We start from the raw sequence: 25,055 nt of genomic DNA, 5'->3' as shown, positions 1-25,055 counted from the left end.
TTTGTGTATGTGTATGTGTAATCTTCTGTGTAAGATTCTCTCTGTATAGCTTTGCTTCCACCATATGTCCCAGGGTTCTATCTGTCCGTTTTTTTTTCAATAATTACTTTTTAATTTTAATAAAGCTACTATATTTCATACTTTATTCTATTTTACTTTACCTGCTCTTTCTTTTTTTCCTACCTTCCCTTCCTCCCTCCCTCCCTCCGCTCCTCCTTTCCTTCTTTCTTTTTCTTTCCTCCCTCCCTCCCTCCCACCCTTCTTCTTTCCACTTTCTTTTTCTTTCCTTCCTCCCTCCCTCCCTCCTGTCTTTCTTTCTTTCCTTCCTCCCTCCCTCCCTTCTTCCATTCACTCTTCCTTTTGCTTTCATTCCTCTCTCCCTCCCTCCCTCCTTTCTTTCTTTCCATCCTTCCTCCCTCCCTCCCTCCTTTCTTTCTTTCTTCCTTCCTTCCTTTCTTCCCTTCTTCCTTTCTTTCCCTCTCTCTTTCTTTCTTCTACTAATTCTTTCTTTCTACTTTTTCTCCCTGTTATTCTGAGCCGGGTGGATGAAAGGCTCTTGGTGCTGCAGCCAGGAGTCAGTGCTGTGCCTCTGAAGTGGGAGAGCCAACTTCAGGACACGGGTCCACAAGAGACCTCCCAGCTCCACATAATATCAAGCAGCGAAAATCTCCCAGAGATCTCCATCTCAACACCAGCACCCAGCTTCACTCAACGACCAGCAAGCTACAGTGCGGGTCACCCTATGCCAAGCAACTAGCAAGGCAGGAACACAACCCCACCCATTAGCAGAGAGGCTACCTAAAAACATAATAAGGCCACAGGCACCCCAAAACACACCACCAGACATGGACCTGTCCACCAGAAAGACAAGATCGAGCCTCAACCACCAGAACACAGGCATTAGTCCCCCCCACCAGGAAGCCTACAAAACCTACCGAAACAGCCTTAGCCACGGGGGACAGACACCAAAAACAACGGGAACTACGAATCTGCAGCCTGCAAAAAGGAGACCCCAAACACAGTAACATAAGCAAAATGAGAAAGCAGAAAAACACACAGCAGGTGAAGGAGCAAGATAAAAACCTACCAGACCTAACAAATGAAGAGGTAATAGGCAGTCTACCTGAAAAAGAATTCAGAATAATGATAGTAAAGCTGATCCAAGATTCTATTTCCAAGATCCAAAATCTTGGAAATAGAATAGACAATATGCAAGAAAGAGTTAACAAGGACCTAGAAGAACGAAAGATGAATCAAGCATCGATTAAAAACACAATAAATGAAATGAAAAATAATCTAGATGGGATCAATAGCAGAATAACTGAGGCAGAAGAACGGATAAGTGAGGTGGAAGATAAAATAGTGGAAATAACTGATGCAGAGCAAAATAAAGAAAAAAGAATGAAAAGAACAGAGGACAGTCTCACAGACCTCTGGGACAACATTAAATGCACCAACATTCGAATTATAGGGGTTCCAGAAGAAGAAGAGAAAAAGAAAGGGACTGAGAAAATATTTGAAGAGATTATAGTTGAAAACTTCCCTAATATGGGAAAGGAAATAGTTAATCAAGTCCAGGAGGCACAGAGAGTCCCATACAGAATAAATCCAAGGAGAAATACGCCAAGACACATATTAATCAAACTGTCAAAAATTAAACACAAAGAAATCATATTAAAAGCAGCAAGGGAAAAACAACAAATAACACACAAGGGAATCCCCATCAGGTTAACAGCTGATCTCTCAGCAGAAACTCTACAAGCCAGAAGGGAGTGGCAGGACATAATTAAAGTGATGAAGGAGAGAAACCTGCAACCAAGATTACTCTACCCAGCAAGGATCTCATTCAGATTTGATGGAGAAATTAAAACCTTTACAGACAAGCAAAAGCTGAGAGAGTTCAGCACCACCAAACCAGCTTTACAACAAATGCTAAAGGAACTTCTCTAGGCAAGAAACACAGCAGAAGGAATATACCTACAATAACGAACCCAAAGCAATTAAGGAAATGGGAATAGGAACATACATATCAATAATTACCTTAAATGTAAATGGACTAAATGCTCCCACCAAAAGACACAGATTGGCTGAATGGATACAAAAACAAGACCCATATATATGCTGTCTACAAGAGACCCACTTCAGACCTAGAGACACATACAGACTGAAAGTAAGGGGATGGAAAAAGATATTCCATGCAAATAGAAATCAAAAGAAAGCTGGAGTAACAATTCTCATATCAGACAAAATAGACTTTAAAATAAAGACTATTAGAAGAGACAAAGAAGGACACTACATAACGATAAAGGGATCGATCCAAGAAGAAATAATAACAATTGTAAATATTTATGCACCCAACATAGGAGCACCTCAATACATAAGGCAAATACTAACAGCCATAAAAGGGGAAATCGACAGTAACACAATCATAGTAGGAGACTTTAACACCCCACTTTCACCAATGGACAGATCATCCAAAATGAAAATAAATAAGGAAACACAAGCTTTAAATGACACATTAAACAAGATGGACTTAGTTGATATTTATAGGACATTCCATCCAAAAGCAACAGAATACACATTTTTCTCAAGTGCTCATGGAACATTCTCCAGGATAGATCATATCTTGGGTCACAAATCAAGCCTTGGTAAATTTAAGAAAATTGAAATTGTATCAAGTATCTTTTCCGACCACAATGCTATGAGACTAGACATCAATTACAGGAAAAGATCTGTAAAAAATACAAACACATGGAGGCTAAACAATACACTACTCAATAACGAAGTGATCACTGAAGAAATCAAAGAAGAAATTAAAAAATACCTAGAAACAAATGACAATGGAGACACGACGACCCAAAACCTATGGGACGCAGCAAAAGCAGTTCTAAGGGGGAAGTTTACAGCAATACAATCCCACCTTAAGAAACAGGAAACATCTCGAGTAAACAACCTGACCCTGCACCTAAAGCAATTAGAGAAAGAAGAACAAAAAACCCCCAAAGTTAGCAGAAGGAAAGAAATCATAAAGATCAGATCAGAAATAAATGAAAAAGAAATGAAGGAAACGATAGCAAAGATCAACCAAACTAAAAGCTGGTTCTTTGAGAAGATAAACAAAATTGACAAACCATTAGCCAGACTCATCAAGAAAAGAAGGGAGAAGACTCAAATCAATAGAATTAGAAATGAAAAAGGAGAAGTAACAACTGACACTGCCGAAATATAAAAGATCATGAGAGATTACTACAAGCAACTCTATGCCAATAAAATGGACAACCTGGAAGAAATGGACAAATTTTTAGAAATGCACAACCTGCCAAGACTGAATCAGGAAGAAATAGAAAATATGAATAGACCAATCACAAGCACTGAAATTGAAACTGTGATTAAAAATCTTCCAACAAACAAAAGCCCAGGACCAGATGGCTTCACAGGCGAATTCTATCAAACATTTAGAGAAGAGCTAACACCCATCCTTCTCAAACTCTTCCAAACAATATCAGAGGAAGGAACACTCCCAAACTCATTCTACGAGGCCACCATCACCTTGATACCAAAACCAGGCAAGGATGTCACAAAGAAAGAAAACTACAGGCCAATATCACTGATGAACATGGATGCAAAAATCCTCAACAAAATACTAGCAAACAGAATCCAACAGCACATTAAAAGGATCATACACCATGATCAAGTGGGGTTTATCCCAGGAATGCAAGGATTCTTCAATATACGCAAATCAATCAACGTGATACACCATATTAACAAATTGAAGGAGAAAAACCATATGATCATCTCAATAGATGCAGAGAAAGCTTTCGACAAAATTCAACACCCATTCATGATAAAAACCCTGCAGAAAGTAGGCATAGAGGGAACTTTCCTCAACATAATAAAGGCCATATATGACAAACCCACAGCCAGCATCGTCCTCAATGGTGAAAAACTGAAACCATTTCCACTAAGATCAGGAACAAGACAAGGTTGCCCACTCTCACCACTCTTATTCAACCTAGTTTTGGAAGTTTTAGCCACAGCAATCAGAGAAGAAAAGGAAATAAAAGGAATCCAAATTGGAAAAGAAGAAGTAAAGCTGTCACTGTTTGCAGATGACATGATACTATACATAGAGAATCCTAAAGATGCTACCAGAAAACTACTAGAGCTAATCAATGAATTTGGTAAAGTAGCAGGATACAAAATTAATGCACAGAAATCTCTGGCATTCCTGTACACTAATGATGAAAAATCTGAAAATGAAATCAAGAAAACACTCCCATTTACCATTGCAACAAAAAGAATAAAATATCTAGGAATAAACCTACCTAAGGAGACAAAAGACCTGTATGCAGAAAATTATAAGACACTGATGAAAGAAATTAAAGAGGATACAAATAGATGGAGAGATATACCATGCTCCTGGATTGGAAGAATCAATATTGTGAAAATGACTCTACTACCCAAAGCAATCTACAGATTCAATGCAATCCCTATCAAACTACCACTGGCATTTTTCACAGAACTAGAACAAAAAATTTCAGAATTTGTTTGGAAAAACAAAAGACCCCGAATAGCCAAAGCAATCTTGAGAACGAAAAACGGAGCTGGAGGAATCAGGCTCCCTGACTTCAGACTATACTACAAAACTACAGTAATCAAGACAGTGTGGTACTGGCATAAAATCAGAAAGATAGATCAATGGAACAGGATAGAAAGCCCAGAGATAAACCCATGCACATATGGTCAACTTATCTTTGATAAAGGAGGCAGGAATGTACAGTGGAGAAAGGACAGCCTCTTCAATAAGTGGTGCTGGGAAAACTGGACAGGGACATGTAAAAGTATGAGATTAGATCATTCCCTAACACCATACACAAAAATAAGCTCAAAATGGATTAAAGACCTAAATGTAAGGCCAGAAACTATCAAACTCTTAGAGGAAAACATAGGCAGAGCACTCTATGACATAAATCACATCAAGATCCTTTTGGACCCACCTCCTAGAGAAATGGAAATAAAAACAAAGATAAACAAATGGGACCTAATGAAACTTCAAAGCTTTTGCACAGCAAAGGAAACCATAAACAAGACCAAAAGACAACCCTCAGAATGGGAGAAAATATTTGCAAATGAAGCAACTGACAAAGGATTAATCACCAAAATTTATAAACAGCTCATGCAGCTCAATAGCAAAAAAACAAACAACCCAATCCAAAAATGGGCAGAAGACTTAAATAGGCATTTCTCCAAAGAAGATATACTGACTGCCAACAAACACATGAAAGAATGCTCAACATCATTAATCATTAGAGAAATGCAAATCAAAACTACAATGAGATATCATCTCACACCAGTCAGAATGGCCATCATCAAGAAATCTAGAAACAATAAATGCTGGAGAGGGTGTGGAGAAAAGGGAACACTCTTGCACTGCTGGTGGGAATGTGAATTGGTACAGCCACTATGGAGAACAGTATGGAGGTTCCTTAAAAAATTAAAAATAGAACTACCATATGACCCAGCAATACCACTACTAGGCATATACCCTGAGAAAACCATAATTCAAAAAGAGACATGTACCAAAATGTTCATTGCAGCTCTATTCACAATAGCCCGGAGCTGGAAACAACCTAAATGTCCATCATCGGATGAATGGATAAAGAAGATGTGGCACATATATACAATGGAATATTACTCAGCCATAAAGAGAAACGAAACTGAGCTATTTGTAATGAGGTGGATAGACCTAGAGTCTGTCATACAGAGTGAAGTAAGTCAGAAAGAGAAAGACAAATACCGTATGCTAACACATATATATGGAATTAAAAAAAAAATGTCATGAAGAACCTAGGGGTAAAACGGGAATAAAGACACATACCTAGTTGAGAATGGACTTGAGGATATGGGGAGGGGGAAGTGTAAGCTGTGACAAAGCGAAAGAGAGGCATGGACATGTATACACTACCAAACGTGAGGTAGATAGCTAGTGGGAAGCAGCCGCAGAGCACGGGGAGATCAGCTCGGTGCTTTGTGACCGCCTGGAGGGGTGGGATGGGGAGGCTGGGAGGGAGGGAGATGCATGAGGGAAGGGATGTGGGAACGGATGTATATGTATAACTGATTCACTTTGTTATAAAGCAGAAACTAATTAAAAAAATTTTTTTAAATAAAAAAAATTAAAAATAAGTAAATAAAACAAGTAAAACTAGTCTATAGTTGTAGGAATCAAAAAAGTGGTTGTCTTGGGGCCGGTTTTGAGGGAGATAGGGTTTATCTGGAAGGAACACAGGCGTGCTGTCCGGGTTGAAGAAATATTCTAGATCTTGATTTGGATGTTGGTTACATGGATGAACACATTTGTCAAATCTCATCAAACACGAGTTGTACATATCCAAATTTGCTTAGTCGAGTTTGCAACAATGCCCTTTCTCTTCAGTTACAGTCAAGGATGAGAAGGCTATTCAGAGACTGGGATTTTGGTAAATAGGGAATTTCGGGTTCTGTATATGTTTAGCATTCTATTATTTCCTGTTAATTACAATTTTCAGTCCAATAACCCTGTGGTAAGACTGCCTAGATAAAGGACAGCAAGACTGACAGTCTGCTTGCATAAATTTCCAGGGAAGCTGGAAAAGGAGGACCATGCCCCAAAAGACAAAAAGTTTGCCCCATTACAGAGGTACCCCTGGGAACCGGAGGTCCCACCCAGACTGCACTTTCAACCATTGATGTGCTTTGGGCTGTTACCTCCTTCTCCCAATTGAAGTTCTCGAAGATAGCACTGTAGGAGTCATGTATTTTCCTCTTCTCTTCTTCTGAATCTAACTCAAATTTTTTGGTTATCTTATGTTCTGTGGAGGTGAGGAAATCACATATATGGGTAAATGTAGGAAAAACAGAAATGGAGAGAAAACCAGAGTATCTGAAGATAATAGAAATTCCAGACTGGGCCAAACTCAAGGTCCTTCCAGCCTGGTGTCTAACCTCTGACTCTCACCTGGAGATGCGTGAGAGTGAGGTGAACATGGCAATGGTTTTCCATCACATCAGCCTTATGGGATTTACTGCTAATGCCTCTGGTTCTTTTTATGTAGTTTATTTTGGACCTGTTGCTTACTATTTTGTCCATTCCCTCTGCTGAAGTAATCACTATGTTTTTTGGATATCCTTATCTTAAAATACAACTCTTGGCTCATGTGACTTTTCCAGCAATAAAATTTATTATTCTTTATTCAATAAAATTTATTCAATAAAATTTATACTTATCCCTGGGGCAGAGCTAGGCTTAAGTGGATTTGGGGGACAGGGGAACCTGCCAGCAGAGCCCCAGTACTAAACAGGGGGAAGGACGGGTGTAGGTCTTACACAAATTTCTTCTTCAGCATCGTGGTGCTAGGGGTGGATAGGGAGGCAACCCCCGGGCTCACAAGATAAGTCTGGACTGAGCTACACTATGAGCAGCTAAATTCTGGTCTTCCAAAACTGCTCGTAGCATCTTAGCATAGACTCTGGCAACATGGGACGAGCGTAGTACGAGTATCTGGGAGTCTGGGTGATGACGTGGGCTATGCTACACCAAGATTCCAGGTAAAGACTCAAACAGGAGCAGCTCCTCACCCCATTCCCCAGCCTTGACTTCAGGGTCTTCATGCTACCTCCTGGGAGTCCAGGGTAGGAAGGGCTTTAAGGATGACCTTTCCCAGGGAGTATCTGCATTTATATGAGTGATTTGTGAATATCAACTAAATCTGATCTGAATTGTGTTGGGCTAGGATGTGGAATAGGTTTATAGAGCCCCCAATTCTACTTCAACTAGTCCTCTAGGTCAGGGAGAAGTTTCCAGAGATTTCTCTCTCTTTTTTCCATTTATGAAGAAGCTCAGTGGGGGTAGGAAAGTCTCCTGTAGGGCACTATGTATGATCCAGGCTCTGTGCTAAGTGTTGGAAATATTAAAAAAATACACAGCAATATATGGCTGTATCAAATCAACATGTTGTACACCTTATATCCATTAAAATATATCTCGGGCTTCCCTGGTGGCGCAGTGGTTGAGAGTCCGCCTGCCAATGCAGGGGACACAGGTTCGTGGCCCGGTCCGGGAGGATCCCACATGCCGCGGAGCAGCTGGGCCCGTGAGCCATGGCTGCTGAGCCTGCATGTCCAGAGCCTGTGCTCCACAACGGGAGAGGCCACAACAGTGAGAGGCCCACGTACTTCAAAAAAAAAAAAAAATATATATATATATATATATATATCTCAATTGAAAAATATATCAAGCATGGCTTCCTTTGGGGGGACGTGGGAGTATGGACTGTGTTGCCCCTCCCCCAACAAGTGAATATTTGAAACTAATTCAAGAGCTTTTTTTCTGGAACTTCGGGGTCACCTGTACCCAGAAAACAAGTCTGCAGTCCTACAGATGTCCACAAGCTCGTTCCAGCCCGATTGCCAAACTTGCAACCAGTGAGTTCTGGATGGTACGGTTCAGACCCTCAGGTGGCTAAACTACATAAAAGACTCTATCCTTGTTGCACTTTCTTGAAGACTCCAGGCACCTTCCATTCAGGAGTCCAGCCATGCAGCCCACACATCATCCTTCATGACTTCAAGGCTGCCTTCCTCAAGTCGAGACCAAACTTTTTTTTTTTTATTTTTTTTTTATTTTTTATTAGTTTCTGCTTTATAACAAAGTGAATCAGTCATACATACACATCTGTTCCCACATCCCTTCCCTATTGCGTCTCCCTCCCTCCCAGCCTCCCCATCCCACCCCTCCAGGCGGTCACAAAGCACCGAGCTGATCTCCCCGTGCTCTGCGGCTGCTTCCCACTATCTATCTACCTTACGTTTGGTAGTGTATATATGTCCATGCCTCTCTTTCGCTTTGTCACAGCTTACCCTTCACCCTCCCCATATCCTCAAGTCCGTTCTCAAGTAGGTCTGTGTCTTTATTCCTGTTTTACCCCTAGGTTCTTCATGACATTTTTTTTTTTAATTCCATATATATGTGTTAGCATACGGTATTTGTCTTTCTCTTTCTGACTTACTTCACTCTGTATGACAGACTCTAGGTCTATCCACCTCATTACAAATAGCTCAGTTTCGTTCCTTTTTATGGCTGAGTAATATTCCATTGTATATATGTGCCACATCTTCTTTATCCATTCATCCGATGATGAACACTTCGGTTGTTTCCAGCTCCGGGCTATTGTGAATAGAGCTGCAATGAACATTTTGGTACATGTCTCTTTTTGAATTATGGTTTTCTCAGGGTATATGCCTAGTAGTGGTATTGCTGGGTCATATGGTAGTTCTATTTTTAATTTTTTAAGGAACCTCCATACTGTTCTCCATAGTGGCTGTACCAATTCACATTCCCACCAGCAGTGCAAGAGTGTTCCCTTTTCTCCACACCCTCTCCAGCATTTATTGTTTCTAGATTTCTTGATGATGGCCATTCTGACTGGTGTGAGATGATATCTCATTGTAGTTTTGATTTGCATTTCTCTAATGATTAATGATGTTGAGCATTCTTTCATGTGTTTGTTGGCAGTCAGTATATCTTCTTTGGAGAAATGCCTATTTAAGTCTTCTGCCCATTTTTGGATTGGGTTGTTTTTTTGCTATTGAGCTGCATGAGCTGTTTATAAATTTTGGTGATTAATCCTTTGTCAGTTGCTTCATTTGCAAATATTTTCTCCCATTCTGAGGGTTGTCTTTTGGTCTTGTTTATGGTTTCCTTTGCTGTGCAAAAGCTTTGAAGTTTCATTAGGTCCCATTTGTTTATCTTTGTTTTTATTTCCATTTCTCTAGGAGGTGGGTCCAAAAGGATCTTGCTGTGATTTATGTCATAGAGTGTTCTACCTATGTTTTCCTCTAAGAGTTTGATAGTTTCTGGCCTTACATTTAGGTCTTTAATCCATTTTGAGCTTATTTTTGTGTATGGTGTTAGGGAATGATCTAATCTCATACTTTTACATGTCCCTGTCCAGTTTTCCCAGCACCACTTATTGAAGAGGCTGTCCTTTCTCCACTGTACATTCCTGCCTCCTTTATCAAAGATAAGTTGGCCATATGTGCATGGGTTTATCTCTGGGCTTTCTATCCTGATCCACTGATCTATCTTTCTGTTTTTATGCCAGTACCACACTGTCTTAATTACTGTAGCTTTGTAGTATAGTCTGAAGTCAGGGAGCCTGATTCCTCCAGCTCCGTTTTTCGTTCTCAAGATTGCTTTGGCTATTCGGGGTCTTTTGTTTTTCCAAACAAATTTTGAAATTTTTTGTTCTAGTTCTGTGAAAAATGCCAGTGGTAGTTTGATAGGGATTGCATTGAATCTGTAGATTGCTTTGGGTAGTAGAGTCATTTTCACAATATTGATTCTTCCAATCCAGGAGCATGGTATATCTCTCCATCTATTTGTATCCTCTTTAATTTCTTTCATCAGTGTCTTATAATTTTCTGCATACAGGTCTTTTGTCTCCTTAGGTAGGTTTATTCCTAGATATTTTATTCTTTTTGTTGCAATGGTAAATGGGAGTGTTTTCTTGATTTCATTTTCAGATTTTTCATCATTAGTGTACAGGAATGCCAGAGATTTCTGTGCATTAATTTTGTATCCTGCTACTTTACCGAATTCTTTGATTAGCTCTAGTAGTTTTTCGGTAGCATCTTTAGGATTCTCTATGTATAGTATCATGTCATCTGCAAACAGTGACAGCTTTACTTCTTCTTTTCCAATTTGGATTCCTTTTATTTCCTTTTCTTCTCTGATTGCTGTGGCTAAAACTTCCAAAACCAGGTTGAATAAGCGTGGTGAGAGTGGGCAGCCTTGTCTTGTTCCTGATCTTAGTGGAAATGGTTTCAGTTTTTCACCATTGAGGACAATGTTGGCTGTGGGTTTGTCATATATGGCCTTTATTATGTTGAGGAAAGTTCCCTCTATGCCTACTTTCTGCAGGGTTTTTATCATAAATGGGTGTTGAATTTTGTCGAAAGCTTTCTCTGCATCTATTGAGATGATCATATGGTTTTTCTCCTTCAACTTGTTAATATGGTGTATCACATTGATTGATTTGCGTATATTGAAGAATCCTTGCATTCCTGCAATAAACCCCACTTGATCATGGTGTATGATCCTTTTAATGTGCTGTTGGATTCTGTTTGCTAGTATTTTGTTGAGGATTTTTGCATCTATGTTCATCAGTGATATTGGCCTGTAGTTTTCTTTCTTTGTGACATCCTTGCCTGGTTTTGGTATCAAGGTGATGGTGGCCTCGTAGAATGAGTTTGGGAGTGTTCCTTCCTCTGATATTGTTTGGAAGAGTTTGAGAAGGATGGGTGTTAGCTCTTCTCTAAATGTTTGATAGAATTCGCCTGTGAAGCCATCTGGTCCTGGGCTTTTGTTTGATGGAAGATTTTTAATCACAGTTTCAATTTCAGTGCTTGTGATTGGTCTATTCATATTTTCTATTTCTTCCTGATTCAGTCTTGGTAGGTTGTGCATTTCTAAGAATTTGTCCATTTCTTCCAGGTTGTCCATTTTATTGGCATAGAGTTGCTTATAGTAATCTCTCATGATCTTTTGTATTTCTGCAGTGTCAGTTGTTACTTCTCCTTTTTCATTTCTAATTCTATTGATTTGAGTCTTCTCCCTTCTTTTCTTGATGAGTCTGGCTAATGGTTTGTCAATTTTGTTTATCTTCTCAAAGAACCAGCTTTTAGTTTTATTGATCTTTGCTATTGTTTCCTTCATTTCTTTTTCATTTATTTCTGATCTGATCTTTATGATTTCTTTCCTTCTGCTAACTTTGGGGGTTTTTTGTTCTTCTTTCTCTAATTGCTTTAGGTGCAGGGTCAGGTTGTTTACTCGAAATGTTTCCTGTTTCTTAAGGTGGGATTGTATTGCTATAAACTTCCCCCTTAGAACTGCTTTTGCTGCGTCCCATAGGTTTTGGGTCGTCGTGTCTCCATTGTCATTTGTTTCTAGGTATTTTTTAATTTCCTCTTTGATTTCTTCAGTGATCACTTCGTTATTGAGTAGTGTATTGTTTAGCCTCCATGTGTTTGTATTTTTTACAGATCTTTTCCTGTAATTGATGTCTAGTCTCATAGCATTGTGGTCGGAAAAGATACTTGATACAATTTCAATTTTCTTAAATTTACCAAGGCTTGATTTGTGACCCAAGATATGATCTATCCTGGAGAATGTTCCATGAGCACTTGAGAAAAATGTGTATTCTGTTGTTTTTGGATGGAATGTCCTATAAATATCAACTAAGTCCATCTTGTTTAATGTATCATTTAAAGCTTGTGTTTCCTTATTTATTTTCATTTTGGATGATCTGTCCATTGGTGAAAGTGGGGTGTTAAAGTCCCCTACTATGATTGTGTTACTGTCGATTTCCCCTTTTATGGCTGTTAGTATTTGCCTTATGTATTGAGGTGCTCCTATGTTGGGTGCATAAATATTTACAATTGTTATATCTTCTTCTTGGATCGATCCCTTTATCGTTATGTAGTGTCCTTCTTTGTCTCTTCTAATAGTCTTTATTTTAAAGTCTATTTTGTCTGATATAAGAATTGCTACTCCAGCTTTCTTTTGATTTCCATTTGCATGGAATATCTTTTTCCATCCCCTTACTTTCAATCTGTATGTGTCTCTAGGTCTGAAGTGGGCCTCTTGTAGACAGCATATATATGGGTCTTGTTTTTGTATCCATTCAGCCAATCTGTGTCTCTTGGTGGGAGCATTTAGTCCATTTACATTTAAGGTAATTATTGATATGTATGTTTCTATTCCCATTTCCTTAACTGCTCTGGGTTCGTTATTGTAGGTATATTCCTTCTGTTGTGTTTCTTGCCTAGAGAAGTTCCTTTAGCATTTGTTGTAAAGCTGGTTTGGTGGTGCTGAACTCTCTCAGCTTTTGCTTGTCTGTAAAGGTTTTAATTTCTCCATCAAATCTGAATGAGATCCTTGCTGGGTAGAGTAATCTTGGTTGCAGTTTTCTCTCCTTCATCACTTTAATTATGTCCTGCCACTCCCTTCTGGCTTGTAGAGTTTCTGCTGAGAGATCAGCTGTTAACCTGATGGGGATTCCCTTGTGTGTTATTTGTTGTTTTTCCCTTGCTGCTTTTAATATGATTTCTTTGTGTTTAATTTTTGACAGTTTGATTAATATGTGTCTTGGCGTATTTCTCCTTGGATTTATTCTGTATGGGACTCTCTGTGCCTCCTGGACTTGATTAACTATTTCCTTTCCCACATTAGGGAAGTTTTCAACTATAATCTCTTCAAATATTTTCTCAGTCCCTTTCTTTTTCTCTTCTTCTTCTGGAACCCCTATAATTCGAATGTTGGTGCATTTAATGTTGTCCCAGAGGTCTCTGAGACTGTCCTCTATTGTTTTCATTCTTTTTTCTTTATTTTGCTCTGCATCAGTTATTTCCACTATTTTATCTTCCACCTCACTTATCCGTTCTTCTGCCTCAGTTATTCTGCTATTGATCCCATCTAGAGTATTTTTCATTTCATTTATTGTGTTTTTTTTTTTTTTTTTTTTTTTTTTTTTTTTTTTTTTTTTTGCTGTACGTGGGCCTCTCACTGCCGTGGCCTCTCCCGTTGCGGAGCACAGGCTCCGGACACACAGGCCCCGCGGCCATGGCTCGCGGGCCCAGCCGCTCCGCGGCATGTGGGATCCTCCGGGATCGGGGCACGAACCCGCGTCCCCTGCATCGGCAGGCGGACTCTCAACCACTGCGCCACCAGGGAAGCCCCATTTATTGTGTTTTTAATCGATGCTTGATTCATCTTTCGTTCTTCTAGGTCCTTGTTAACTGTTTCTTGCATTTTGTCTATCCTATTTCCAAGATTTTGGATCATCTTTACTATCATTATTCTGAATTCTTTTTCAGGTAGACTGCCTATTACCTCTTCATTTGTTAGGTCTGGTAGGTTTTTATCTTGCTCCTTCACCTGCTGTGTGTTTTTCTGCTTTCTCATTTTGCTTATGTTACTGTGTTTGGGGTCTCCTTTTTGCAGGCTGCAGATTCGTAGTTCCCGTTGTTTTTGGTATCTGTCCCCCGTGGCTAAGGTTGTTTCAGTAGGTTGTGTAGGCTTCCTGGTGGGGGGGACTAATGCCTGTGTTCTGGTGGTTGAGGCTCGATCTTGTCTTTCTGGTGGACAGGTCCACGTCTGGTGGTGTGTTTTGGGGTGCCTGTGGCCTTATTATGTTTTTAGGTAGCCTCTCTGCTAATGGGTGGGGTTGTGTTCCTGCCTTGCTAGTTGCTTGGCATAGGGTGACCAGCACTCTAGCTTGCTGGTCGTTGACTGAAGCTGGGTGCTGGTGTTGAGATGGAGATCCCTGGGAGATTTTCGCTGCTTGATATTATGTGGAGCTGGGAGGTCTCTTGTGGACCCGTGTCCTGAGGTTGGCTCTCCCGCTTCAGAGGCACAGCACTGACTCCTGGCTGCAGCACCAAGAGCCTTTCATCCACCCGGCTCAGAATAACAGTGAGAAAAAGTAGAAAGAAAGAATTAGTAGAAGAAAGAAAGAGAGAGGGAAAGAAAGGAAGAAGGGAAGAAAGGAAGGAAGGAAGGAAGAAAGAAAGAAAGGAGGGAGGGAGGGAGGAAGGATGGAAAGAAAGAAGGAAAGAAAGGAGGGAGGGAGGGAGGAATGAAAGCAAAAGGAAGAGTGAATGGAAGAAGGGAGGGAGGGAGGAAGGAAAGAAAGAAAGAAAGACAGGAGGGAGGGAGGGAGGAAGGAAAGAAAAAGAAAGTGTAAAGAAGAAGGGTGGGAGGGAGGGAGGGAGGAAAGAAAAAGAAAGAAGGAAAGGAGGAGCGGAGGGAGGGAGGGAGGAAGGGAAGGTAGGAAAAAAAGAAAGAGCAGGTAAAGTAAAATAGAATAAAGTATGAAATATAGTAGCTTTATTAAAATTAAAAAGTAATTATTGAAAAAAAAAACACGGACCGATAGAACCCTGGGACATATGGTGGAAGCAAAGCTATACAGAGAGAATCTTACACAGAAGATTACACATACACATTCACAAAAAGAGAGCAGGGGGAAAAATCAAAAATCTTGCTCTCCAAGTCCACCTCCTCGATTTGGGATAATTCGTTGTAAAAAGAGGAAAAGGGCGAGAAGTCTGAAATCTTGCTAAGTCCACCTCCTTAATTTGGGATAATTCGTTGTAAAAAGGGGGGAAAGTCTTAAATCTTGTCCTCAAAGTCCACTTCCTCAATTTGGGATGATTCGCTGTCCATTCATACACTCCACAGACGCAGGGCACATCAAATGGACCGTGGAGCTTTAATCCACTGCCTCCGAGGCTGCACAGAGAGATTTCCGTGTCTCTGCTCTCACAGCTCCCGGGTCTCAGCCTTGGACCTGGCCCCGCCTCTGCGCGTAGGTCGCCGGAGGGCGTCCGTTCTTCGCTCAGACAGGACGGGTTTAAAGGAGCCGCTGATTCGGGGGCTCTGGCTCACTCAGGCAGAGGGGAGGGAGGGGAATGCCCTCTCCTCGCGCACCAGGCAACAAAAGGGAAAAAAGTCTCTTGCCTCTCCGGTAGCTCCAGACCCTTTCCCCGGACTCCCTCCGGGCTAGCACTAACCCCTTCAGGCTCTCTTCCTGCCGCCAGCCCCAGTCCTCTCCCTGCGCTCCGACTGAAAGCCGATACCCGAGCCTCAGCTCCCAGCCCCGCCAGCCCCGGCGGCCGAGCAGACAAGCCTCTCGGGCTGGTGAGTGCCTGAGGGCACCGATCCTCTGTGCGGAAATCTCTCCGCTTTGCCCTCCGCACCCCTGTTGCTGTGCTCTCCTCCGCTACTCCGAAGCTTTCCCCCTCCGCCACCTGCAGTCTCCGCCCGCGAAGGGGCTTGTAGTGTGTAGAAACCTTCCCTCCTTCACGGCTCCCTCCCACTGGTGCAGGTCCCGTCCATATCCTATTGTCTCAGTTTATTCTTTTTTTCTTTTGACCTACCCAGGTATGTGGGGAGTTTCTTGCCTTTTGGGGGGTCTGAGGTCTTCTGTCAGCGTTCAGTAGGTGTTCTGTAGGAGTTGTTCCACGTGTAGATGAATTTCTGATGTATCTGTGGGGAGGAAGGTGATCTCCGCGTCTTACTCTTCCGCCATCTTCCTCCGGCTCGAGACCAAACTTAATGCTAGTTTCTTGGTGCATCTGTCATCAAAAAGTATAAAATTTCTGTACTCACTTTGCTGTAACAGGATCTTTTCCCACTCCAACTTCTCATCCTTCCCCCATTCTGCCTTCTTCTTTGACCACTTGTCCTCCATTTCATCATAAATGCTGTCCTGTGGAGGTACAAAGGTACCATGAAGAAAAGCATCCTGAAAGGCTGCACCCTGGCCTGAGGCTCAGCCCTGAGCCCTTTGCAGTTTCCCTCACCTGGGACCCTTGCTGGGGGCCCCATATGGTGACTGGTGGGAATCAATTCCAGCCCAGTCACCCAAGAGCCTGCAGAACCCTAAAGATCAAAGAAAACTCTGCATGGCGTTTGCCCTGTTGGAACTGGGCTTCCTTTGAAGACAGGCAGTTGAGCATGTTGCAGATGCTCATGTCAGCTCCCTCTGAATCATGAATCACTCATCAATAGCACAGGGGGAAACAAGGGAAATGCCAAGTTGTTAATTTTTTTTATCAACTGTCATTGTTTGCCTGCGACTGAGTTGTTTCCTGGGACTCCAGACTGTCAGTGCTAAAACCTGGAAAGTCCCTGGCAAACCAGGACCAGTTGGTCACCATAGGATGGGGGCTTGCTGGCCCAGCCCTTCCCCTGTCCACTTCCCCCCTCCCACTCTCTCATCCCCCTAGGATGAAATCATGCCCTAAATCTGGTTTCCTGGGGCTCCATCAAATTAGCTGGCTAAGTGGATGGGCTATGTTCTGAGGTCTCCCCTACTCTGCTTGCTAGAGTTAGTACAGAGAGACACAGTCCTTTTGTATGGCAATTTGGCCAAATGCATCAAAGGCCTTACAAGTGTTTATTCTTTTTGACCCAGTACTTTACTAAGATCAAAGGTGTTACAAAGTAAAAATGTTAACAGTGGTTGTCTTGGGGTGGTGATAGTTCATTCTTTTTGTCGTTGCTGCTGTTGTTGTTGTTGTTTTAATTAATTAGTTTTATTTTTGGCTGCGTTGGGTCTTCGTTGTGGTGCGCGGGCTTCTCATTGCGGTGGCTTCTCTTGTTGTGGAGCATGGGCTCTAGGCGCGTGGGCTTCAGTAATTGTGGCACACGGGCTCAGTAGTTGTAGCTCGTGGGCTCTAGAGCGCCGGCTCAGTAGTTGTGGCGCATGGGCTTAGTTGCTCCGCGGCATGTGGGATCTTCCCGGACCAGGGATCGAACCCATCTCCCCTGCACTGACAGGCAGATTCTTAACCACTGCTCCACCAGGGAAGTCCCTGTTGTTGGTTTTTGAATTTCCATTTTTTAAAAAACAATGAGGGCCTCCCTGGTGGCGCAGTGGTTGAGAGTCCGCCTGCCGATGCAGGGGATACGGGTTCGTGCCCCGGTCTGGGAGGATCCCATATGCCGCGGAGCGGCTGGGCCCGTGAGCCATGGCTGCTGAGCCTGTGCGTCCGGAGCCTGTGCTCCGCAACGGGAGAGGCCACAGCAGTGAGAGGCCCGCGTACCACAAAAAAAAAAAAAAAAAAAAAAAAAAAAAAACAATGAGCAGGTATTACTTTTGTAATGACAAACGTATTTTTCAACAGGCTCCTTTAGGGTCTGGGTGACTGACATGTCCTGCATGGGTGCCATCACAGTCCGCAGGTTCCCTCTTCTCCTTGAGGGCCACTTAGGTTCAAGGATGCTGGGAATTTCAGGAAGTGATTTTCTGGGCAAGAGCTCTAGATTCATTTGAGCGTCATCAACCAGGAATGAGCCTTGCTTCTCTTTCTCTCATAATCCACCAAGGAGCTCTGAATCTCACCTGATATATATGAAACATATTCTTCAAATACTTATATTCCTTTCCCATCTCCTCTGGACAAAAGGGAAACAACAGGGTCATCATTATTCCTCTGGAATACGTGTTTTCAAATTCAAATGAGAGCTCTCCTGCACACTGTCCGTACCTCAAACTCATCCTGTCGGTGGTGAAACCATGGTGTTGCCTTAGCAATCACTCTGGAAGCTTATGAGAAATTTAGATGGCCGGACCCCACTCTAAGCCTGCTGAGTTTCAGAGGCAAGGCTCAGTATCTGTCAATAATATGCTTCTCAGGTGATTCTGATGCACCCCAAGTATGAGGACTAATCCCTGGGGGCAAACCTACAACTGAAGGAAAAACAGAAGCAAAAACTTCTGTCTTTGTAAAATAACATTCCTAGTGTTACCTTGGTTTTGAAAACAATACATGTTCTCTTTAGAGAACTGGAAAACCAGCAAGGTACAAATATCATCTTTTAAAAATGTAAGATAAAAGAAAGGAAAGAGATTACAGAAATTCTTCTCCCTGTGGCGATTAGTCTATGAACTCAGAATTCTGAAGGGTACACACTTTGTCCTTCCTAAAGGCAGCATAAATAATGGGATAAATGGCCCACACAACCCTTACAGGTTTTAAGGCCATACAAATCACAGTGTGCCTGTTAGAATTTAATGAAACACCATTATTTTACAGGTGAGGAAACTTGTTGAACTGGAACAGTATTACGTTTGTAGACCTTTTAAATATACTTTAAACAGTGCTTTCACATTCTTATCACTCTGATAAAGGCAGGTATTCTTGTCCTTGATTCCCAGATGGGGAAACTAAGACTTAAGGAGATGAAGGGACTTGCTCAGACCCCAAAACTTGGCCACAGACCCTTCAAACTTCTGGGGGTAGGGAGGACATTGCTTGACATGGTTTCCCTTTTTTCAGTTTCATTCTCAACCACTTGCTCTTCCTGGGCTTGAGAAGGAAACCTCGAAAGCCAAGCCAGAGTCCACCCATGGCCGTGGGAGTTCCTCTGCCCTGGACCTGCAGGGTCAGCCTCCACCCCCTCATCAGGGTCATTCTCCCAGGTCCCAACGGTACCTAGTTTATCCTGGGCAGCCAACCTCTCTGCCTTCAAGGCTGCTTTGTAGTTTTTCTCCAGCTCACTGAGCTGTGCTGAGTGAGTCTCCTTGAGCTCCCTGTGGGACCCCAGGAGAAGGCCACAGTCATCCGTGCAAAGTTCACCTGATCCCACCTTCCCTCCCTCACGCAGGCAGCTGGTGGGCAGGCTGCGGGGCCCTCACTTCCTGACACATTCTCCTGACATCCATCCAGAAAAGGGTGAGGAGATCCCTGTTTTCACCATCCACTATTTTGCATGGAGACATCAGGGGGCCATGGATGCCCCCCAACAGCCCAGTCTTTGGTCACAATCCTTTTGGGAAACTGTGGGCTGATTAACACCCAGGATAATTTTAGAGCCCAAGGTCTCTCCAGCCTCCATTCCAGGAGGCAGATGTCGGCAGTGTTCAAGAGGAGTGTTAAAATAAAAGGCCATATGGGACTTCCCTGGTGGTCCCGTAGTAAAGAATCCGCCTTCCAATGCAGGGGATGCAGGTTCAATCCCTGGTCGGGGAACTAAGATCCCACATGCTGCGGAGCAACTAAGCCCTCGTGGCTCAACTAGAGAGCCCGCGTGCCGCAAACTACAGAGCCCACGTGCTCAAGAGCCCGCGTGCCACAACTAGAGAGAAGCACATGTGCCACAAGGAAGAGCCCGCATGCCTCAGTGAAGATCCCGCGTGCCGCAACTGAGACCCGACGCAGCCAAAAATAAAAAATAATAATAAGTAAATAAAATAAATAAATATTAAAAAAATAAAATAAAAGGCTGTATGAGCTGTCAAGCCAAGAAAAGACACGGAGGAACCTTAAATGCATATTGGTAAGTGCAAGAAGTCACTGTGAAAGAGCTACAGGCTGTATGATTCCAACTATGTGACATTTTGGAAAATGTGCAGCTACGGAGGCAGTCAAAAGATCAGTGGTTGCCAGGGTGAGTGGGGAGAGAGGGATGAATAGGCAGAGCTCAGAGGATTTTTAGGGCAGTGAAGTTATTCCGTGTGATACTATAGTGGCAGATACGCGTCACTAAATAGTTGTCAAACCCCATAGCATGTACAGCATCAAGAGTGAATCCTAATGTAAACGGTGGACATTGGGGGATAACAGTGTGTGTCAGTGTAGGCTTCATTGATTGGAACAAACGTCGCATGTTGGTGTGGGATGTCAGTGATGACAAAAGGCTGTGCAGGTATGGGGCCCGGGGGTATGTGGGAATTCTCTCTACTTTATGCTCTTTTTTCCTGTGAACTTAAAACTGCTTTAAAAAATAAAGTCTATTAGTAAATAAGTCAATTAATTAAAATTTTTTTTTTTTTTTTTTGCGGTACGCGGGCCTCTCACTGTTGTGGCCTCTCCCGTTGCGGAGCACAGGCTCCGGACGCGCAGGCTCAGTGGCCATGGCTCACGGGCCCAGCCGCTCCACGGCATGTGGGATCTTCCCGGACCGGGGAACGAACCCGTGTCCCCTGCATTGGCAGGTGGACTCTCAACCACTGCACCACCAGGGAAGCCCTAAAAAAATTTTTTTTAAAGCAAGTTTGTGACACTTAGGAAGACTTCTCTCCAGCAGGACTGCTGGGGCTGCTCTGGTGCCCAGCAGGAGGTGTGGAAGGGGACTTTGTGGGTTTACTCACTCTCACAGACAACACACCTCCTTTTTCTTCCCCTTGGTTTGTCTCTGCAGCTCTGGCTCCTGCCCTTCCCATACCTTCTTCCCATTTTGCCTAGACCTTGACCTAGTAGCCAGGGACAGTAGAGGTGAGAGGAGAAAGAGGAGGGGCGTGGGGAGAGACCAGGCTGAGAACAACAGTAGTTTACCATGGAAACCTCCTAGAGAACCAAAAAATGGCTCTTCTCGGCAATCAACTGAAAGGGAGATTATAATTGAAATGAAATTTGGATGAGAAATGACAAAGCCAGGAATAACCTTCTCCGGGCTGTATTTTAAGTGACCTCAGATCAAACCATCCTGCTCTCCAAAGACATGTCTCTTATCTCCCCTACCCCTCGCCACCGAGTTCCATTTGGCGTTGTCTGAAATCCCAGTGAACTGAAATCCTGCAAGGATGCAGGAGCCTTAGGACCTTCAGTACACAAGAACTTGTGCCAGAAATCATACCTCCTCTTGCTTTCAAAGTTCTTCTGCATCTCAGCACAGCAGAGATCCATTTCATTGGCGAGCTAGAAATGAGGCTGGCATTTACAAGGCAGGATTGAGGACCCCACTCCCACTCCAACCTGCAACTTCTGAGAAGCCTTCCCATTCATGGGGTATGTCCCTCTCCCCAAGCCTCTCCCATTGTGTTCAGCGGTGCCAGAGAGCACATCGTTACTGAGGGAACGGGACAATTCTTGCCTCGCTCTACATTGTCTGGTACGTAATCAGTTCACAAAGGGTGCATGGAAACCATCCCTTTCACTGTTTTGTGGGCAGGTCTGGCCTCTTTGGCTGGACTGTAATCTCTTTGTAAGATCATGGCCTTTGGATTTTTGGATACGTAATTCAATTGAGCAATCGTTTATTGTGCAAAGGGCTTGACCTGGAGGAGCCAAAGAGGCCTGAGACTCAGACCCTGCTTTGATGAACTTAAAACCAATGCTAATAAATCCTCATTGGCAGAAGGGCTCTGTTTCCAGAGGCAGGAAGTGCTCAGTTCCAGGTGAACCTCTCTTCTAACACGCACATCGGGTCCTCTGGCCAGTGCCTCAGGAGGAATAGACACCGCCAGCTAAGACGAGGGCTCGGGGCCAGCACACACCCCCTTCTGCACAAGCACACAACAATGTAGGGTGTTCACAGCTGGGAGAATTTTAAGAATCACAATCTGAGGTCCCTCGATGGAAATAATCTCTAAATATGTCTTCAGCAGGGCCGATGCTTCAGTGACTGAAAGTGTGCATTTTGCCCAATAACCCACCACAGATGAGGTGAGTGATCTCATGCAAATTATTTAACTTCCTGAGCCTCGATTTCCTTTCTGTAGAAGGTGACCATGAACTTGGCAGGGTTTTCAGGAAGGTATAGGAATGAATCCTCAGAAGGGAAGGTCGCAGCCTGAGTCCTATGCCGGGTCACTGTAGGATTCAGACACATCTGGTGTGTATCAGAGGGTGAGGGGCTGGCCTACTGGGAATTCACCCTTCACACGTGGGTTCGGTAACGGCAAGCGAGGCGAGGCGGGTGGGGGGGGCGGGTGCTGGTGGCAGGAGGGGATGGGCAGATGGGGAGGAGAGGGGAGGAGTTGGGAGGAGATCTAAGGATTGGTCTGATGTATCATTCCAGTCCAGGCCACCAGACACCTCTGCTTAGGATGAAGAAAAGTCCGTGATAAAACGAATGGTGAATTTTAAAGAAAGTGTTACCAGAATCCCCAGGGAACACGAAGAGTGCAAACTGAAATCAGCAGATTCTGGAGAGTGGGCTTTGGCAGTTTCACCAGCAAGAGGAAGTGGTACTGGAGGCTTCTGGGCAGCTTTTGAGCAAAACTGAAATCCTGGTCATGCTGATGCGGTTACCAAGAGCCTCAGCAAGGTCTGAAATTTAACTCACCGCACAGGCCACAGCCAGCCCTGCTGGAAATGGCTGGCACTCCCTAGTGTGGAGAGGACAGTGGCATTGAACATGCCAGAGGCTCCCCGAGAACTCCCGGAAATTGAGTTAGGCCTAGAGGAGGGACTTGAGTTCTTGCGATTATGGATGAGGATGGAGTCAGGGCTCTTGCCTGGACAGCCTGGCTCCCAGGAGGAAGGTGCTTGGCCTTGCCTGGAACATAGCAGGTGATCTGAAACTACTGGCCTTTCCCCTTCCTAAAAAGATGTCGGTTAACTCAAGGACCACTCACCAGTTTTGGGGGCAAAACGATGGGCTCGGTTCATTTGCTCTATTATCGCTGTCAGCTCTGAGATCTGTTCTTTGAGGTCAGTGACGATAGCAGTCCTGCGGGACAAGTGATCCGTGATCCACGCAGCTTCCCTGCCATGCCAGTCACGACCCTCCCTGGGCATGGCTGGCTCTGGCCCTGTGGGAGCCAGGCCATGTTCTGCACCTGCTCCATCACCATGGGGGGTGGGGGGTAGGGGAAGGGGGTGGTTTGGAAGAAGGAATTTGGCAGTAGGGTGGCTGAGCCTCACACGGAGCCCTTTTGGGTAATCTGGCCAGAAGTGAGCAGGGGTGGTTTGGTGACCCACTGACTAGAAGAGAAAGAGGAGGACGCCAGAAAGCCAATAGGATTTGACCTTGACTTGGTAAAGATACTTGAAATGAAGGAGGGAGAAATTCAGAGGATTAGGAAATTAGGTGGAGGAATAGGATTGATGCTGACAGTGACTCATAGACAAGGAATGGGCCAGAAACAGGACAAAGAGGGGATTTAAGAGGATGGATTTCAGAGTAGATTTACGCATTTTTGTGTTTCTGAGTCTGGGGACTCCATGAAATCTGTAAGGTTACTCAGCTCTGTTTGGCTGAGCTGGAGTGAACAGGGTGGCAGGCAGTGCAGCAGAGATGAGGTCCTTGATCCCTGAGGGTGAGAGAAGAAGAGAGAGGATGTAGGAGGAGATGGGGAAGGAGGAGATAGGAATGGGAGGTTTAGCAGGTTAGCGTGAAGAGGATGTGGGGACTGACTTTACATGGTCCCGGAGGATAGAGAGTGGGTGGGCCTTGAATGACAGAGGGTGTGGCAGCGTGCCCAGCCGGGGTGGAATCAGACCAGCACCTTCCACGCTGCACCTCTCAGAGGCGTAAACTGAGTGGTATCTTTCGACTTAATGGAAAAGACATGCAGGCTCTGGCCTCCCAGAAACCCTGACCTTACCCTCAGCTCTCACCCTTCAAGTTCAGACTATGTTATGAACATGGCATCTACTCATTACCTCCAGAAACAGCTAGTCCCCTTTAGTGTGAGGGACACCCACCCAGTCATTCTCCAGATCAGCGGCCTGACTCGTCTGTCTGCCTGACTCAAACGGGCTCAGAGCAGAGAGGTGGGTGCGGAGAGGAGCCGGCGCCAGGCTGAGGAGTGAAGGGACGCCGTGGACTGGGCGTCAGGTAAGGGGTTCATCCTCGAGGCCAGGCCGGGGTGGGGCTGAGGAGCTGGATGCGGGTCCAGGGACATTGCCTGGAAGTCCTGACTTTGTCCATGTTCTCTGATTCTGAATGCTTTTTCCTAGCAGACATCTCATCTCCCAAGGTGACGCAAATCTGCTCCCTATTCCGAACGAAGCGGTAGCCAGGTGACACGTTTATTACTTCCTGGGCATCCAGGTGGAAGATAAGGTATAGTGCAGGCCTGGAGTGCTGAGATTGCTCCAATCTTCTGCTGGCGCCCTACTCACATCTTAAACACAGACACGTGAGGTGGGATGCCCGGGCCCAAGTTCCGCCCGTGTCCTCCCCCAGCTTACCTCTCTCCTCACACCCAAGCGCAAGACTCGGCTGGCTCCTGAGCGCCCCCACAGGCCTCTCAAATTCAGCATGTGCACAAGCCAACCGCTGGCCCCTGCTGCCGCTCTGCTTCCCAGGCCACATCCTCCTCTGCGTTCTCCTTCATGGCCAGAGTCCAGGAGGCGGCCAGGCATTGTGGAAACCGCTCAGGTTTTGGAATTAGATGGGCCCGAGTTTAAATCCTGGCTCTGCCACCAACCATAGTTATTCAACATATCCGTGCTTCAGTTTCCTTATCAGAAAATGAGGATAGGGCTTCCCTGGTGGCGCAGTGGTTGAGAGTCCGTCTGCCGATGCAGGGGACACGGGTTCGTGCCCCGGTCCGGGAAGATCCCACATGCCGCGGAGCGGCTGGGCCCGTGAGCCATGGCCGCTGAGCCTGCGCGTCCGGAACCTGTGCTCCGCAACGGGAGAGGCCACAACAGCGAGAGGCCCGCGTACCACAAAAAAAAAAAAAAAAAAAAAAATGTATATATATATATATATATATATATATATATATATATATATATATACTTTCACATTTCTGAGTCTCAGTTTCCTCATC

General features: G+C 44.2%; 1 protein-coding gene across 1 annotated transcript in view; it reads right to left on the bottom strand.

Annotated features, from left to right (window-relative positions):
• Positions 1 to 24,642, bottom strand: part of FLACC1 (flagellum associated containing coiled-coil domains 1) — a gene marked incomplete at both ends in the record, with an annotated part of 30,642 nt that extends 6,000 nt beyond the window's left edge. Inside the window, 9 exon segments of the mRNA XM_079710679.1 lie at positions 6,748 to 6,851; positions 16,211 to 16,310; positions 17,949 to 18,001; positions 19,042 to 19,139; positions 21,185 to 21,246; positions 22,908 to 22,916; positions 22,918 to 23,002; positions 24,183 to 24,316; positions 24,469 to 24,642. Of these exon segments, the coding sequence (XP_079566805.1) occupies positions 6,748 to 6,851; positions 16,211 to 16,310; positions 17,949 to 18,001; positions 19,042 to 19,139; positions 21,185 to 21,246; positions 22,908 to 22,916; positions 22,918 to 23,002; positions 24,183 to 24,316; positions 24,469 to 24,642 (819 nt within the window).
• Positions 24,643 to 25,055: the final 413 nt, after the last annotated feature.

The sequence above is a fragment of the Hyperoodon ampullatus genome (genome assembly GCF_949752795.1).
Source record: "Hyperoodon ampullatus genome assembly, chromosome: 8".
Taxonomy (NCBI): Eukaryota; Metazoa; Chordata; class Mammalia; order Artiodactyla; family Ziphiidae; genus Hyperoodon; species Hyperoodon ampullatus.
Note: the sequence above shows the minus strand (reverse complement) of the source record. Positions and strands in the feature narration are given on the sequence as shown.